The sequence below is a fragment of the Podarcis melisellensis genome (assembly GCF_964234715.1).
Source record: "Podarcis melisellensis genome assembly, chromosome: 1".
NCBI lineage: Eukaryota > Metazoa > Chordata > Lepidosauria > Squamata > Lacertidae > Podarcis > Podarcis melisellensis.
This window is the reverse complement of record NC_138528.1, coordinates 27,066,549-27,085,832: the sequence shown is the minus strand read 5'-3', so window position 1 is coordinate 27,085,832 and position 19,284 is coordinate 27,066,549. Positions and strand designations below refer to the sequence as shown.

Genomic DNA, 19,284 nt, shown 5'->3' with positions numbered 1-19,284 from the left:
CAAGCTTGTGCGCACATGCACATATGCTTGCTTGCGCAGACAGAAGACCGTCTGCGCAGACCATCTTCCAAATCTTTACTCATAAATGTCCCTCCCTGCTGTAAATAGAAAGGTGAACTCCCCCCACAGGGAGCACAGACAAGGGCCAAACTAGACAGTCCCTTAAACGTCTGTATGCCTTTAAGCATATTTTGTCTTACTTTCTTTATTAATCACCTTTAACATTTATTAAAATAAGTTCTCTAGATGTTGTACCAACAAAAACATAACAATAAAGTGAGTTAGCAAGAAAAATCCTTTTGGATACTATTAAAAGAAAAGGTTTAAGCAACTGAAATCCATTAACATCAGGAAATCCTACATTCTGGCTCTTAGATGTTGAAGTTGGCAGCTGTCATTGCAGCCCCTCCTTGCTAAGGCATTGTTATGAACGTGCCATTGGTTTGAAAGTCTGTGTTGCCTTCTTGGTAGAACCAGATAGCTAGGTTTCAGTTTTCCAACGAAGTCCTAAATATCAGAGAAAAGACTTGTAAAAACAACAACAACAGTTATTCATCTTCCATTGATTTTTAGTATTCAAGGCAGAAGAGTCTTCTCATACTTCATTCTAGCATACCAAACTTACCATCCATACGTCAGTTGTCTAATTTTTTTGTTTAATGTTTTTAATTTGCAAGGGCTGTTTGTTCGTTTGCTTGTGTGTGTGGTTTAAAAAAACCAGCACCACATTTAATCTTTCTAAGGCGCTTACTATCTTCAGGCACACTCCGGTTTTTGTATTGTTGTAAATTTTAAAATCCATAAAGCCACAGAAAAAAGCAATGCCACTGCAACTTTATATATGAAGAACTTTGGGTGCTTCCAGATAGAGTCCAGATTTTCTTAACCTCTTGTTGCCCTTGTCTACATTGACTCCCCCCCCCCAATTCTCATCTCTTTCCTTAATCACAATAAAAAGCACCCCCGCCTTTCTACTAAAAATGCGAACATTTCTTGCACATTGTATACACATTATGATGCACGTTATTAGATTATATGCAGTTTTCCTAAGCGCTCAATACAAGTGGAACTAATTTTTATGGTTGATTAGGGATCTCATAATCCTGTTCACTGGTGTCCATTGCCATGCCATTTCTACATATCAAAAAGAGAGCCACAAGTTTCTCACTTTGATTGACAGATTATACATTCATTATTGCTGGTGTTGTTAATATTTTTTATTATTATTATTATTATTATTATTATTATTATTATTATTATTATTATTGCATTATTCACTGGTGTCCATTGCCATGCCATTTCTACATATCAAAAAGAGAGCCACAAGTTTCTCACCTTGACTGACAGATTATACATTCAATATTGCTGGAGATTATACATTCATTTTATTTCTGCAGCACTGGGAGGACTGGGGCATCTGGATGCTTTGCTTGCTCCCCTGGGTTGCTGTTTCTTGAGATAGCTCAGGTCACTGGTTCCTTGAATATTAGAATCAATGCCTATTGAAGACATTGCTCTTTTAATATGAATTTTCTAGTCTGAATATTTTCTGGAATTTTTAAAATAAGGTTTTTATTGTTTTAACACTTGTTTCCCACCCTGGGCTGCTTTGAGAGGAAGGGAAATGAACATTCTGTCTGTATCAGAATTTTAGCTTGCTGGATGGAACGATCTCCCCTCCCCTCCTTCTGACCACTGTTCTGGGAGTTATCCTGACACACACACCCCAACCAATTTTGGGGGGCAAAGCGGGGTAGCTGCTGGTGAGGCTCCTTAGGGGAATCCTGTCCATAGGCTTCAGTGGATGTTCTGTTAGAAGCCCCTTGATGATGAAAGTGGGCCTGATATTCAGCAACAGCTGACCTAGCTTCCCAGTCTGACTTTTTTACTTTTTACTATTCCCATACAATTAACTCTGTTAAAATATAAGCTATCAGCTAATTATTGGTGCTATCTTTCCCCCTTGCAGGTATCTGAATAAGAACAAATATCTGAGAGTTATTGATGAAGATGCTTTTTTGGGTGTGCAGAGCGGTCCAAGCCTACTGTGAGTAAGAGCAAGGAGAGATACCTTGAAATTACAGTATTGTTATTTAATGGTACTCTAAGCATCCTCTGATGGTGGTTTCACACAATGTGTCTTTCGTGCCAAGGGCACTTCACAACCAAAGGAACAAGCACAGCAGATAGATAACTCTTGATTGTCAAAGATAACACTCAACAATCGCTTCTACAGCTCTGGATACTCTTGCGCAACAATCTATTCCCAGGTCCGCACTCAGTGGAGCAGTTGCTGCACCAGGGGACCGCTTCTGCTCCAGCAGTTTATGTACTTCCTCCAACAAGCTTCGCAAATGCAAGCAGAGGCTACGCCAGCATAGGAGTTTCCTTTGCTCATCCCTTTTCAATCCCCTCCTGGTTCTTGGAGACAGTAGTGCAGGAGAAGGTGGGGAAGTATCTGGCCCTTCACTTGCCTGACTTGCCTCTTTTCCTCTTATTCCAACTCATCCTGTGCTCCACCCTCCATCTTTGACGCTTCCCCTGCCTACGATTCTTGCCTCCTGGCTGGTACAGTTCCCCACAAATCACTGGTCTCGTCTCCCATGTCAGACTTCATCCCTCCTTCCCTTGGTGCACACTCGGCAGCTTCCCAACAGTCCCTGACATTTTACTAGTGATGATAGTGCCAAACTCATGAGCCAGCCTGCCTGTTCTAATCTGAGGCTGTATTTGTGCCCTACTGACACTGAAAGTTGGTTTAGCTGGAATATGGTACAGAATATAGCCTTTTTGGTTTTGACCCTGCTTTGTATAACTGCTTGCCTCAAGAAGCCTGGTTATTATTTTTATATTATTATTATTATTATTATTATTATTATTATTATTATTATTATTATTATTAAAATGCATATACCGCCCTATAACCATAGATCTCGGCTGTTCACGACATAAAAGCACAATATAAAAAGCACATAATAAAAACAAGAACAGAGGGTTTCCACCTCATCCACCTTTCCACAATGCATGCGTTAGCTTTTTGATGCTCCGTTAAGACTTTTCTTTTCACCAAGCTTTTGTTCTGATAGTGTTGTAATCAGGTAAGCCCTACCTGTAGTGTTTTATATCCCGCCCCCCCAAAAAGAGGGGCTTGACCCCTTACATCTATTCCCAGTGTTCACACACAAATAATCAGTGGGTCTCCCTCATCCCTAACCATTGGCAAACCTGAGTAGGGTTGATGGGAGTTGGAGTCCAAAAAGCACACCCCTGTTACAGAAGATGTGAAACCAGTGTTTGCCTTGATAAGGGCAGACTTGCACACTTCGAGAGCTGCCTTCCAAACAGTTGTCCCAGAGGCTGTGTGTTAACACAAGCTCATGGGAACATAGGAAGTTGCCTTTTACCAAGTCAGACTGGTAGCCCACCAAGGTGAGTATTGTGGCTGTCCAGGATTTCAAACAAGGGACATTCCCAGCCCCACCAGGAGGTGCTGGGAATTTAACCTGGGATCTCTTGCATGCAAAACAGTTGCTCTGCTAGTGACCTGTGGGCCTTACGCCACCCCTTTCTATAGCTGAGGCAAGTGCCATTGATTACGTTGCTGTGTTTTTCGGTCACTGCGCTCCATCCTCAGAAATGACCGCTCCCCGCTTAAAACGGGGGGCACCCTTTGCGTGGACGCGCGCAGCCCTAGATCTGGAGTGGCCCCATCAGCATAGGCTTGGCTTTGCCTTCCCTCAGGTGGGATACCTGGAGGTCTCCGCCTACCTCAGTCAGTTGTCCAATCCCACCTGGGGGAAGCGTTGCCAAGGAGACCAGGCCAGGTAGGGGAGGGATTACCTGCCCACACAAAGGAGGGAGGATCTTACCACTGTGCTCCATCCTCAGAAATAAGCAAGAAACGCAGCAGAAGGGAACTAGTCAACAGTTCTCTTCCAGCCTCAGAGGAATGATTACGCACTTGCTGCTCTTCGCATAATGAGATCTTGGCTAGGATTCAGAGGCCCAATCGGCATAATCTACCAACTGTGTCAGCCAGCACAGCTGCCTAAGTTCCAAACAAAAGAGCTCAAGTTCTGGACAAGTTGAGCAAAAACAAAACGAGGTTCATGATTTGATCACCTTTTGTTGCATGCACTGTTCCAAATTCAACCGAAATATTAACTCTTTGGGCACAAGGGAAACATTTCATCCAATGTTAAAAATAAACGGAGAGAGTTTGGAGTTAGCGATTTGCCAACTCCTGAGCCTTCCCTTCCCTGAGGAGGCTTCGCTTTCATCCTGAGGTTGGCTGTGAGAAATATGGAAAAACAAGGTATAATGAGTATTACAGACCTATTTTGACCCACGGACCCTTTCTGCTAATCAGATCATGACATATTTAATAGGATTAAAGGCATTTATTTTAAACAGTCTTACTCTATCTTTGCTGTATATCTTGCTGTGTTAAAATCACTATTGTATATTTTGCTGTATTCAAACCTCCTCGTTTAAGAGCAGGCCTAAATCTGTCTCAGGTCAGCTCATGTTCCACAAAGCTGGGAAAACACAATCTAAGGCCTTAGCGGACAGGCTCTGTGATAAGCAATGATGTTGTGCAGTGTCACAAATTGTGTTTGTTTACCACTTGTTCTCCATGCTTCCATACTTTGGCTTGGCCTTTCAGACCCAAATCCAAATGCTCACCCAACCTGCTCCCCAAGGCTTGCCGGCCCTGGTCCCATTTCAGGGATTGGACGAAATCGTGGCAAGCCCCAGGATTCCTTTAACGGAATTCCCTTCCACACCACCATTGGAGGGGCAGGCCCAGCCTATCCTTACCCCTCCTCCACCAATTTTTATAACCAATGCCTAACCACAACCTTACAAGTTGTGACGAATTGCTAAGTAGTAGGCAAAAACCAAATGGCACCAGCCAATAAGCCAAATGGACAAAATTCCTACTAGGCCCCTGCCCCAACGGCAGACGACCCCATGACAGGCATAGCAAGGTCAACCGGAACTCAGGGCGGGCAGGTGATCCGATGCACTCAGCAAAAGAGAAAGCAAAAGCTGAGTGCCCCACAATTTAAAGCCTTTGGTCCCACCCCCCAAATTGCTACATGCAATTTGCCCCAGCAACCTGGCCATCCAATTGTTGCCCCAGGCCAGCTCACTTTTACCTGCCTGGCAACAGAGGGTTGGCTTGGCAGACCCTACCGCAACACGTGCTCTCATTTCAGGTAGAACACGCTTTATGTGTTCATTATCTATTTTATGGCTTTTTTAAAAAAAGGTCAGTGCAGTGCTGGTGCCGGTGATTGTTTTGCAGGTGGCTGGTGTTCCTAAAGCAGCTTTCAAAGAAGCGCACCATGCCAACTCTTTTCCAAAGCAGCAACATGTAATTGTTTTCAGGTGTTGTTGGCCGAAATAGGGAATGCTGGAATGAATTCGTTTCTAGCATCCAATACATTGAGATCATAGATGGGCATTTATGAAAATATATTCATACCAAAATGGTTTCTTGACAATCTGCTTTGTGTTACTAAGTTGCTTCAGCACCAACTAGATTGGCTCTTGCAAGGAAAACACAGAGTGCCAAACTTCAAAATATGAAAGCTGGCAAAACTTTAAATGTGCAGTCCATTTGAAATCCTTTTTTTCCCCATGCTTGGCATTGAGAACGAAAGCAAACAGCCATTTGTGGTCATGGTTATTATACTTTATTATGTTTACTTCATATTAAGTGTTAGGGGGCTGCAGCATTGACAAAGCGTTCCTACCAGAGGGTTGGGGGACCTCTGACATTGGAGGATCTGAGATAAGCTTAAGTCCTTCTTTGAGGCATCAGACGGGTCATTGCAAGTCTAGGATACTGGACTAGGTGAGCTTTAGACCTGATCTAGCAGGTTCTTTTATGTACTTACCATGTTTTTCCATGTATAAGATGCCCCCATGTATAAGAGGACCCCTAGTTTTTTGAAGCCAAAATTAAGAAATCAGTATTTTAAACATCAAACAGAACAACTTTGAGCTTTTTGGGGGTGGGGGGGAGGTTGCATGAGCTTTTTTGATGGAAGTTGGCCAAAGTTGTTGAACTTTGTTACGGTTAAGGTTGCCATATTTCAAGAGCCCAAGCCCACGTCTAGGCTGCCAGAGCCCAGACTCGGACCCGAGCCTGAGCCCGAACCCCTGTGCATTCACCATCTGTGTTTAAGTCGACCCTCAATTTTTTACTTTAAAAAATTAGCAAAAAAACCATTGTCTTATACACAGAAAAATATAGTCTATCCCATGGGTAGGCAAACTAAGACCCGGGGGCCGGATCTGGCCCAATCGCCTTCTAAATCCAGCCCGCAGACGGTCTGGGAATCAGTGTGTTTTTACATGAGTAGAATGTGTGCTTTTATTTAAAATGCATCTCTGGGTTATTTGTGGGGCATAGGAATTCGTCCATTCCCCCCCAAAAAAAATAGTCCGGCCCCCCACAACGTCTGAGGGACAGTGGACTGGCCCCCTGCTGAAAAAGTATGCTGACCCCTGGTCTATCCAAAGTCCTGCCTGGCATCAGGAAACAGCGTAGCAAGGTGGGAGGGATTCAATTTATGTCCTCATTTTTTTCCCCTTTCTGGATTTTAAAATTTATGTATGTATGTACATTTCCCCTCAAGTAATGAGTCCCTGCAGCTGCTCAGCTGGGGCAACCCAGTCAGATGGGCAGGGTACAATTGTTGTAGTAGTAGTAGTAGTAGCAGAAGCCCTGGAATGATCACCTTAGCATGAATTCCTCCCGCAGTATTTACCCTATACTGTACATGAATTTTTACAAAACCTTCAGGCTGCATCTTCAAAGAGGCATTCCCTCTTTCTCAAATACAATGTAAGCACTGCATCGTTGTAAAGTCTATTAATTTACTGTTATTTGATAAAAGTTCCTGAAATACACTAGATGCTACACAAAAGTAGTACAAAGTTAAAATGAGCATGCCCTGCCCAAAGTCTGAGCTCACAATCTAAAACACACACACACAAATGGAATAAGTGAAGAAACTGCATTGGGTGCTTCCCAATGGGGACCTTATATCAAAAACACTCAGATCCAAATTTTCTGTGTGTGCTTTTGGCAATATTAACACACATTTCTATTTTTCCATCCACACCACTGAATGGAGTTTGATAGGATGCAAAGTAAAAAAAATAAACAGACAAACTAGGAAGTGCAAAAGAGTGCAGACGTGTGTTTTACTTACTGCATGTGCATCAAAATGTCAGTAACAGTATATTACTGATATTTTATTTGGAGTGTTACATTTATGCTATGTTGTAGTGGATTGTAGTTTTTATATATTTCGCTGCTTGTGTCTTCTAAGATTGCCCTAAGAAAATGTTTACCTTTAAATATAGCATAACTCCCCCATGGATGGAGTTCTACCCCACTGGAGAAAGGTCAGAACCATTGCCCCCCACAGCTCCCGAGAGGGTCTCCCAACTCTCTGGGGCAGAGAGTTTTATAGGGTGCAGGAACGGAAATGGGGACTCAACCAAAGTCACCTCCCTCATGATCTTTTATGGGATCGACTTCCTTCCATAAACAGGAGGGCATATTTGAATCCAAGTCAGACGCTGTATGTAGCAAAATTGAGCGTAGTATGTTGGGGAATAGTGAAAGGACAAAAACAAAATAATAAAAATTACATCACCAAGTTATGTAGGGCATCAGTTGCTAAAATAAGTAGATTCAATAACACAGTAGAAGAGTTCAGAGATTATTTAATAAGGCACATTGTTTTTATACTGGCTGAACTTCAGAATTTGTGAAAATTGTTACGGCCAAGGTTGTGCAGAAAAATAAAAATAATGTAAACCAGATGAAAACTCTGCGGCAAAAAAGGGGGAATTGAATTCTAATCTGTTTTATTAAACCTAAGTCTTTATAAATTTGATTTTGAGTTTTATGTTTGTTTCTCCTTAATTATATAGTCACATGCTTTTGTTCTTTTTAAACTTACAATCAGTTTTATTTACTTTTACTTTCTTCACATCCAGCAATCCTGCTTGGGGTTTCTTGGTTTCCCCCCATGAAGATTATCTTTTTGGGCTATGATCCTTTACACACTTACTTGTGAATAAGTCCCATTGAACTCACTGGGGCTTACTTCTGAGTAAACATGTATGGGATTTCACTGTCAATGTACTCTAAATCTATACAGATAAGAGAGAGAGAGAGAGAGAATATAGTTTTGTTTACCACTAAGAGCTCTAATTAAATCACCCATCAGTAATCGTGGTTCATATAATTCAAATGCTGTTACCTTCTAGAGCATTATGACTGCCAGAACTTACTATATCAAACAGATATTAACCAAATGAAACTTTGAGGGGGCACAATCAAGCGCCCCAACGCAGGTGGGCAAGGAGTGAGTGCATATGCAGGGGCAGATCTAAAGGTAAAGGTAAAGGGACCCCTGACCATTAGGTCCAGTCGTGACTGACTCTGGGGTTGCGGCGCTCATCTCGCTTTATTGGCCAAGGGAGCCAGCGTACAGCTTCTGGGTCATGTGGCCAGCATGACTAAGCCACTTCTGGCGAACCAGAGCAGCGCACGGAAATGCCGTTTACCTTCCTACCGGAGTGGTACCTATTCATCTACTTGCACTTTGACGTGCTTTCGAACTGCTAGGTTGGCAGGAATGGGCAGATCTTCTATGAAATTAATGAAGTTTAAGTTTCATGGCCCCCAATCCAGGAGGAGCCCCAGAAGCAACTTTAGTTCACACATTGCTTGAAAATTTTGAGTCTCGTAGACCCACTTTGAGTGGCATACCTCAAATTGATTAATTATTTGTTGTACACATTTCAACAATCCCAAAATTTGACCGTCAGTAGCACAGATGTTATAAAGATATGCTGATCTGCCACGGAACAACCCCACTGAAGAAGATAACAGTGGCTACCCAGGTCTCATTGTGGGCTGCGAAGGGACCCCCATGACTTCAAGGCCCCCGAAATGTAGGTCCACTGCTGACCCAATGTTTCCAAAAGAAATGCCTGCATGGGGGGGCGTGTATATAATGAGAGCTAAAACGCTAGAAGTTGTACCCGCCTCACATTCCACCACCATGAAATCATGGAATTGAAAAGGAATTTCTGAAGTCTCATATTGAATTCTGCTTGACACCTGGCGTCCCTAGAGCCAGCCTTGCAGCCTTTGTAAAAGATACTTGAGAAAGCATCCTTTTTAATATTACATCACCTGGTTTGCTCATCTGATTAATCTTAGCAGGGTTATTCTTTTACTGGCTCTTGTATGAAAGCACCTTAAGAAAAGTGGCTTGAGAACTTTGGGTCCTTCTGAACCCTGAAGAATTTTGCAGTGGTATTAGTTAAGTAGAACTCTGTTACAGAGCTTCCAACAGGCACTCCACACTGGATTTAGCAGGATTAATGTCATATTATCTAGTAGCTTTTAGTATATTGCCATAATAACATGGAGCATTTACTCCATAGCTGGCTCACACACCAATATAAGTAATGGCTGTAGAGAGGAACTGTGCCATTCAGGTGAGTTACACCGTTGCTTCCCACACTGGCAAGTCCCCAAAAGTGATGGAGATGGCATGAGAAAGAACCTCATCATTTACCTAACATAGGCTACATTCAGTTAAAGCTCTGCGATACCACTTCAGACAGTCCATGGCTCCCCACAATAATTCTTGGAGCTGTAGTTCCCCTCCCAGAGCGCAAGGCCTCTGAAGACACATCTTGAGGCCGAGGCAGCTTGCAACTGAAGCAGGAGACAAATGGGTAAGTAGTGAAGGTGGAACGAGATCAGAGTTACACATTCCCCTGTCAGAGACTGTCTTCTTTCCTTTCTTCTTTGGCGATCAATCGTAGCTGAACACGGTCTTAGCAGTGAGTCCGCAAGTGACTGTGGAGGCCAATTCTGGATCCACACATTCTTCCACAGTGGGGACATAGGTTTCCAGGAGGGATTTGATCATGGTGAGTGTTTGCCAAATGTGCCTTCCTCTTAGCTCGCTTGGCCTGAAGCGATATGAGCACCGCACCCCATTCTCGCCTTTGACTGGACTTAACCATCCAGGGGTCCTTTACCTTTGCCAGAGGCAATATGGCTCTGCATACCAGTTGCTGGAAATCTCAGGTGAGGAGAGTGCTGTTGTGCTCAGGTCCTACATTCGAGCTTCCCATAGGTATCTGGTTGGCAACGTGGTGCTGGACCAAATGAGCCATTGGCCTGAACTGGTAGGTTCTTCTTAACTTTCGTACGGATGCCATAGACATTACCAGTCCTTCAGGTGTGACCTCCTCTGCGCAGGGAATAAATATTACCTGTGTTTTGTGCTGTGGCTAGCATATTTCTGATCCTAAATCACTAATTAACCTGGGTATCCAGAGGGCTACAGAAGCCCTTGTTTAGCAGGCACTAATCATAGATGAAAGAAAAGCTTGAGAGCCATATGTTTTCATTATTCTTCACCCAAGTGCAATCAGGGGCGGACTTTGGAAATCTTTCGTAATATGGCACCCCTCTGCAAGGCCAAAATTTGGTGCCCCCAAATGGATCTTCTCAATTTTGTGTCCCTTTGACTCACCGCGCTGTGCAGGAGACTGCCTGCACTGCCCTAAATCCAGCACTGGCGCAATATCATTGTGAAGAATATGAAAGGACTGGAGGTAAATTGGGTCGTGCCCTATGATATTACCCATTCTGTGAATGCTCAGAGATCCAAGACAAGAATGTAGTTTCTCTATAGTGGAGCTTTTAGAAACATCTCACAGCAACATCACAAATAAGTGGTGCTAGACTGCTAACTTACTCAGAGATGTGACCTTTTTGTCTAAGTAACCTGTGGAGAAGTTGAGTCCAATTTCTTCTATGGACACTTGTGTGAAGTGCTGGCAAATTGGAATGACGAGCACCATTCTTGAACTGCATTTGTGGTCATTGCATTATTGGGAGTTGTGTACATCTCTTGTGGTGGCTAATGGCTTGGCCTCTGTATCCCCCCACCCTTAGATGCTCTCCATCTTTGTAAGTGATTTTACACCAAGTTGGTTATGGTACTTTAATGCACAATTTTTCAAGACATGTTTTTTCAAGACATACTTTAGTTCATTGGCAAGAAAACCTTTCAGCATTAAATCAAGAAGCACTTTGAAGGAAATTTTATTTTTGTATAATGTTCCTCAGACCACCCCAAAGGTTAGATCCCCCACCCCCGTAACCAGGTCACAAAAGGGACACAGAACCTTCTTTTTTCAGTGAGCACTGTACGCAGTATACATTTGGACTGCCTTTTAAGTCTATTGGTGAGCTATTGATTTTTCACCCTATATCTTTCCCCATGCAAATTGTGTGTGTCTTTATGAGTATTTCAAAAACAAATGAAATAAACTGGTTCATTAAAGCCAGCAAACTAAGCCTGATGATGGACGGTTGAAGGATTTGGGTATGTTTAATCTGGGAAAGAGGAGTCTGAGAATAGATATGATAGCCCTTTTCAAATATCTAAAGGGTTCTTACGTGGAAGATGGCGCAAGCTCACTTCCTTCTGTCCCAGAGGGATTTTCCCCAATAAATGGCTTCAAGTTACAAGTAAGGAGATTCCGACTAAACATCCGGAATGACTTTCTGACAGTAAGAGCTGTTTGTCAGTGGAATGAACTTCCTTCACTGGAAGTTTTTAAGCAGGCGTTGGGTGGCCATCTGTCATGGATGCTTTAGCTGAGAGTCCTACATTGCAGGGGATTGGACTAGAGGACACTTGGGATACTGTCCAACTCTGCAGTTCTATGATTCTATAAAACTGGAATTCTACTGAGCAAAGCGTTGAAAGTGCTTCAATGTACAATGCTGCAGAAAGAAAAAAGAAGGGATGAGTTAATAAATTACTGACGGTAAATTTGCTTTTTATGTAAACTGTATTACTTTTATTGTTGTTAGCCGCTCTGAGCCCGGCTTCGGCTGAGGAGGACAGGATATAAATAAAATTTATATTATTATTATTATTATTATTATTATTATTATTATTATTATTATTATAGAGTCCAGGTTTTTTTAAAAAAACTATCAGTGAAAACTTTGACAAATATTTCTTCTCTATCCCCCCTCACCCACACCCAAGTAGCATTTTTCTAATTAGCACACTGAGGTAAGAGATCTAATGGTCATTTTTGTTGCTAGGAGAACATATAATGCTTACTTATACTAAGGTAAAGGTAAAAGACCCCTGGACAGTTAAGTCCAGTCAAAGGGGACTCTGGGGTTGCGGCGCTCATCTTGCTTTCAGGCCGAGGGAGCTGGCATTTGTCCACAAACAGCTTTCTGGATCATGCGACCAGCATGAGTAAACCGCTTCTGGCGCAATGGGACACAGTGATGGAAGCCAGAGTGGAAGCCGTTTACCTTCCCACTACAATGCTACCTATTTATCTACTTGCACAGGTATGCTTTCGAACTGCTAGGTTGACAGGAGCTGGGACAGAGCGATGGGAGTTCACCCCGTTGCAGGGATTCAAACCGCCAACCTTCTGATCAGCAAGCAGAGCCACCCACGTCCCCTTACTTATACTAAGCCCTTTTAGCTCAGTATTGTATACACTAACTGGCAGCAGCTTTCCAGGATTTCAGACCAGAATTCTCTCCCAGCCCTACTTGGAGATGGCCGGGATTTGAACCTGGGACCTTCTGCATGCAAAGCAGATGTTCTTCCCTGAGCTATGACCCCTCCTCAAGAATGCTTAGATTTCAAGACAGGTAGATATCGGAGGGGAAATTATATTGGGTAGCAGCAGGGATACAGACTGTGATAATTACATTAAATTCACAAAGCAGTGTGAATTTGGCCTTCATAAGCTAACCAGCACCTGCAATGAGTTAAAATAAAACCCTTTCTGTTGACACAAGTCCCAAGTACAGGAGTTGAACTTAACGATGCTGCAATTCCGTAGGTTTAGCTTAGAGTCTCCCCTTGAAGGTCCTTTGTTCAAGAATGACCACTTTACGGTCAGCAAATTCTCTTTCAGACTGGGGTCCTGAGGCAAATGCTTGACCAATGTGAGAAGCAGCTACTGACAGTTTGAATGAATGGAGGCCCCTTCTGCACAATACATTTAAAAGAGTATCATCCCAGCTTAAACCAGTCATGGCTTCCCCTCCAAGAATCTGGGAGACCATAGTTCTTTAAGAGTGCTGAGAGTTGCTGGGAGACTGTGGGTTAAACCACAGAGCCTAGGACTTGCCGATCAGAAGGTTGGCGGTTCGAATCCCCGCGACAGGGTGAGCTCCCGTTGCTTGGTCCCTGCTCCTGCCAACCTAGCAGTTCAAAAGCACATCAAAGTGCAAGTAGATAAATAGGTACCACTCTGGCGGGAAGGTAAACGGCGTTTCTGTGCGCTGCTCTGGTTCGCCAGAAGTGGCTTAGTCATGCTGGCCACATGACCCGGAAGCTGTACATGCTCCCTCGGCCAGTAAAGTGAGATGAGCGCCACAACCCCAGAGTCGGCCACGACTGGACCTAATGATCAGGGGTACCTTTAACTTATATTTCCCAGAGTAGATTCACAGTCAAACCCTCTTCCCTGGAAACTCTGGGAATTGTAGCTCTCCAGGGAGAGAAGAGGCCTCCTGCTAACTCTCAGCACCCTTAACAAGCCATAGTTCCCAGGATATCTATGGGGAAGCCATGCCTAAAGTTGTTCGATGTTGCTTTAAATATCTAGTGTAAATGGAGCCAGAGAGAGAGGTGACATTGGGGGCAGTCATTAGGAGTTTTGCAGCACATTGTGATCAAAATGTTGATGGTGTTATAAGAATTCTAAGCTCTCAAATATAAATTAAATGCTCATAAATGTACAAGGTAAACACATACATAAGTATACAAGCCATGTGTCTGAAATAGTACAGGAGAGCAATCCTGAAGCCATTTTGACTCTCCCAAATTCACCTCAGATATTTCTCTGCAAGGAGACAGGAAATGGGAAATCCTCCCCATTGTCTTCTTTGCTTACAAATCCTGTCTTAAGGGCTTCTTTGTGTATGAATAGGGTGAGCCTGTGACCTAGATTCAGGAACTAAAGTATTAACCATCACAAAAGAATGGCCAGGCTGCCCAGGTAATGCAATCAGTGACCATTATCAGGTATCCTGGCAGAAAGGCTTTCTGCTGTAGACCACCTCCTGTGATGTATGTAGGATGTTTTAGTGGGGTGGTCTTGGGCTGCAGGGTGGGCAGTTTCAAAAGTCTATATAATGTGTACCATTGTTCAGGGTTCTCCTCCCTCCTGCATGTAGTGAGTGGGGACCCTGTTGCGACGGTTTAATAAAGATCAGGCTTACTAGCCGCTTTGCTTCTCAGTATACCCTGGTTGGCCTCTGTTACTTTCTCCTACCAGTAGGAAACCCACTTAAGGACTCTATATGGGCTCTTGGATACCCCATAAGGAAAAAGGAGCAGTTTTTTCTTATAACGGTTGCACATAAATCTATTTGTCTATAATATCTGAATGAGGAGAGGCTGTGCAAGTCCTGGATTAGGGCCTGAATGCAGTGGCGGACTGGATGAGGGCCAATAAACTGAGTCTGAATGGTGGGAAGATGGAGGTTTTATGGGTAGGTAGACAGAACAATTGGTTGTTTTGGATGGAGTTACATTCCCAACTCAAAGATCCGGTACATATATCAGGTGCCTTCTGTGTTTCATTTTGACTGTGTATTTTTTCTGCCATCCATGAGTTATGAAGCACTTAAAGAAAATATGATCTAATCTATTACCCCTCATTTTTTTCTCTATGCATATCCTCAGCGATGTTTCCCAGACAGGTATCACCACTCTTCCAGCAAGAGGACTGGAAAACCTTAAAGAACTGATGGCTAAAAATACCTGGGCCCTAAAGAAATTCCCCCCTATACAGACTTTTCCTTATCTTGCTAATGCTGAGCTGTCATACCAAAGTCACTGCTGTGCTTTCAAGAACTGGAAGAAAGCCAAGGGGTAAGTCTTAACAATTTAAATTAAATTCTAAAACCATCTGGGGCCACAGTGTCTCCTTTCTCATGAACATGCCTGGCAACTGAGATAATTTTCCAAGGTCCATCTTCAGCTGTGCCCCACTTTCATAAGGCAGGTAGAGAAAGGACCTTATCTGGGGTGGCACCCAAACTCTGGAATTCCTTCTCCAAGGACTCTGCGCTCTGCTGATCATCACTTAGGTGCCAGGCCAAATCCATTCTATTCACCCTAGCTTTTAATTATTAATACTATTATTAATTAAATTTCTATACTGCCCTTCATCCAAAGATCACAGGGCAGTTTACAATATAAAAACACAAAAATTACATACTGTAATAACAAAACAAAACAAAAAAATAACCCTCTCACACACAGTTTAAAAGGCCAAAGATCAGAGGTGTCCAAACTTTTTTCAGAGGGCCAGATTTGATGAAGTGAACATGTGTGAGGGCTGACCAAAGAGTTATTGAGCTTTTCTTTAGGATTGAAGATGCTGAGATTTTTTTAGAATTTTACCCCAGGACATATACTGCCACGGGGGCCGAATTAGGCCCCCAAAATGGACTTTGGACATGGACTTGGGAGAAGAGGAGTATTTTTGCCTGGCGCCAAAAGATATGTAATGAAGGCACCAGGCGAGTCCCTGAGGAGAGACGATTCCACAAGTGGGGAGCCACCACAGAAAAACCATCATGTAATGGTTATATGGGGTTGTTCGTGTGTAAGTTGCCGCCACTCTTGGCTAGGTAGCCTGGTTAAACCTTTCCTGGCTGGACAGCCCTTCACTTCGTGGCTGTTCAGTCGCTAGCAGAATCCGTCAGTGGGCGTTTCTTAAACTTCTTCCAGCAAAGAAGTTCTTTGACGCCAAGTCTACGCCTACTTTCCCTGTGCGGAAGTCTTCTGCGCAGTGTGGGTGTGGGTAGCGGAGGACCTGTGCTCTCCCCGCTGGTCTCCAGCGAAGAGTCCTGGAGCCCTCTCTCCGATTCCCCCATCCGCCCCCCTTTATCCCTGGTGTTACGCTGATTTCCTTCCCCAGCTGATGAATCCCCTCTCTCCCTGCTTGGCCCTTCTCTGGCATCGCTTGGGAGCCCTGCCTCCACTTCTGGCTCCGATGTCAGTTCCCTGACACATCAGTATTCCTTTATTGCTTTTGTTTTGTTTTGTTGGGTTTTATCCTGAATTCCAGCTCTAGTTCAAAATTATTAGAATTAGGATTTCCACCCATGCATCCACCCACTAATTTGTAATGTCTAATATAAGCAGCCTTGTAGACTTCTCATTGTTAGGAAGGCACTGTGGAAATTCCTTTTAATAAACATAAATGAATAATAGAATAGCACCATTGCAGGACAATTAAATAATACATAATAGCATGTGAAATGCTATTCAATTATGTATGTGTCATATTTAGAGAAGGTCTCAGGTAATAGTTTGGGTCCAAAATCCCTTGAATAATATATTTCTTATGCCTAGATTACAATGAATAGCTTCCCATCACCTCAGTTGCTGGGCTCAACATGAACTAAATACCTTAGTGACAATTCTTCTTCTCCTCTGTCCTTTTAGACTGCTAGAGTCACTGTTCTGCAACCATACTAATACTCATAACGTCCGCAAGAGAAGATCTGCCACTGCCTTCAGGGGCCCCTTTTACCAAGACTACGCAGAAGATTATTCAGACCTCACCGAGGCAGTGTATGACGAGAACTCCAAATTCAGTAGAGATGTTCGTGGGAATTCTCATTACTTTGTCTTTCTTGAAGAGCACGACAACAAAGAGGTTGGGTTTGGCCAGGAGCTCAAGAACCCTCAAGAGGAGAGTATGCCAACATTTGACAGCCATTATGACTACATTATCTGTGCGGGCACAGACGACATCAGCTGCACGCCAGGACCTGACGAGTTCAACCCTTGCGAAGACATCATGGGCTACAAATTTCTAAGGGTCGTGGTGTGGTTTGTGAACCTGCTAGCCATTGTGGGCAATGTTTTTGTTCTCTTCATTCTCCTCACCAGCCATTACAAGTTGACCGTCCCACGATTCCTGATGTGCAACTTGGCCTTTGCTGATTTCTGTATGGGATTATACCTTCTCCTGATTGCTTCGGTGGATCTTTACACTCGATCAGAATACTACAACCATGCTATCGACTGGCAGACTGGGCCCGGCTGCAGCACAGCGGGCTTCTTCACTGTCTTTGCTAGTGAGTTGTCTGTCTTCACCTTGACCGCAATCACCCTGGAACGCTGGTATGCCATCACCTTTGCGATGCGCTTGGACAAGAAAATCCGTCTCTTGCATGCTTCTGTTATCATGTTGGGTGGCTGGCTGGTGTGTTTCCTTCTTGCCCTTTTACCATTGGTTGGAGTCAGCAGCTACGGCAAAGTCAGTATCTGCCTCCCCATGGATACCGAAACGCCCTTGGGTCAAGCCTACGTCATCATTGTTTTGATGCTGAACATCATTGCTTTCATCGTCATTTGTGCCTGCTACATAAAGATCTACATCACTGTGCGGAATCCCCAATACAAATCAGGAGACAAGGACACCATCATTGCCAAAAGGATGGCTGTGCTGATTTTTACTGACTTCTTATGTGTGGCACCAATCTCATTCTATGCTTTGTCTGCTATTATGAACAAACCTCTTATAACAGTCAGCAACTCGAAAATCCTGCTGGTCCTCTTCTATCCCCTCAACTCTTGTGCCAACCCGTTCCTGTATGCTATCTTTACCAAAGCTTTCCGAAGGGATGTCTTCATCTTGCTCAGCAAGTTTGGATTATGCGAGCACCAGGCTCAAGTCTACAGGGGTCAAACAGTCTCCCCCAAGAACAGCAGCGGCTCTTGCAGCCAGAAGGGCAACAGGGGGATGGGCCAGAATCTCACAAACCTTCCTCATGGCTCACCTGAAGACTACCATCCTGCAATACTGCTGCAGTCTCGGGGAACCCTTGCTTAATCTGGATCTCCTAATCGTCAGATCAGTAATAGTAAATCTCTTAACCCTGCGCTACGGTCGGTACCATTTACTGTCCAATTATGCAGCTGCTTGGCTGCTGTAAAATAATAATAATTTATTTATATCCCATTCTTCTACCCAAAGTACCCAGAGTGGCATGCAACATTTTCATTAAAAAAACCATATAATCAGTAAGAATGCAAGTGCCATTTCTAACAGCAGTAAGAAGTTAAAAGCAGCACTTAAAACAAAATGCAAACCTAGCGGCAGCAAGAGCTAAATATGTTACACATCAAAACTAGAGACAATAAGATTAGGGGTCACAGTAAAATTAGGGGTTAAAACCCCATTTAAATTAATACCTTTCATGCTTGGCAGACAATACACAGAAAGAGAACCCAGTGGGTTTTGATTAGGAGGGCATTTCAGAGTGGACACACTCTTACACAGAAGGACTTGTCTCTTGTGCTCACTCCTAGGAACATAGGAAGCTGCCTTGTACTGAATCAGATTAGTAGTCCATCTAGCCCATGGGTAGGCAAACTAAGGCCCGGGGGCTAGAACCCAATAGCCTTCTAAATCCGGCCCGCGGATGGTCCGGGAATCAGCATGTTTTTACATGAGTAGAATGTGTCCTTTTATTTAAAATGCAGCTCTGGGTTATTTGCGGGGCAAAGGAATGCGTTCATTTTTCCCCCTTCAAAATATAGTCCAGCTCCCCACAAGGTCTGAGGGACAGCGGACCGGCCCCCTGCTGAAAAAGTTTGCTGACCCCTGATCTAGCCCAATATTGTCATTACTAACCAGCAGCTTCTCTCCAGAGTGCAAGGCAGGGTTCCATGCCAGGGACTTAACTAGAACTTTGTGCAAGCGAAGCATGTGCTCCAGCTCTGAACTATATTCCTAAAATAGCACCAAGGCCCTTGAAGCTGATCTTCATTCCTAGACAAGCCCATAGGGGAGCAGGTGATCCTTAAACTAAGCCGGTCTTCAAGGACTAAAACCAATGCTTCGAATTGAGCCTGGAGGGACATAGACAACCAATGGAGCTGCCCTAAGACAGGTGCTCTATTTGCTGGCCTGCAAGCACCAGAACAAAACTTCTGGCTGCTACATTCTGGGACCAGTTGAATCTTCTGAACCGTCATCAAATGCAGCCCCACATAGAGTTCATTGTAAACCTAAACTCTTCTGGCAGAAAGGGCACTTAAACTATCAAGCACCTGTAGCATAGATGACTGAAGCCAAACCCGCCTTCTCCAGATAAGATTGCTTATCCGGTGAAGCTGACAAAAGGCACTGCAAGCAACT

The 19,284-nt window shown here is 43.7% G+C and overlaps 1 protein-coding gene across 1 annotated transcript in view; it reads left to right on the top strand.

The window, feature by feature from the left end:
* The window catches only part of TSHR (thyroid stimulating hormone receptor), a 51,144-nt gene extending 32,461 nt beyond the window's left edge, over window positions 1-18,683 (top strand). The window contains exons 9-11 of the mRNA XM_081916472.1: window positions 1,970-2,047; window positions 14,805-14,993; window positions 16,578-18,683. Of these exons, the coding sequence (XP_081772598.1) occupies window positions 1,970-2,047; window positions 14,805-14,993; window positions 16,578-17,973 (1,663 nt within the window). The 3' untranslated portion in view covers window positions 17,974-18,683. The remainder of the gene's footprint in view (window positions 1-1,969; window positions 2,048-14,804; window positions 14,994-16,577) is intronic.
* The last annotated feature ends 601 nt before the right edge of the window (window positions 18,684-19,284 follow it).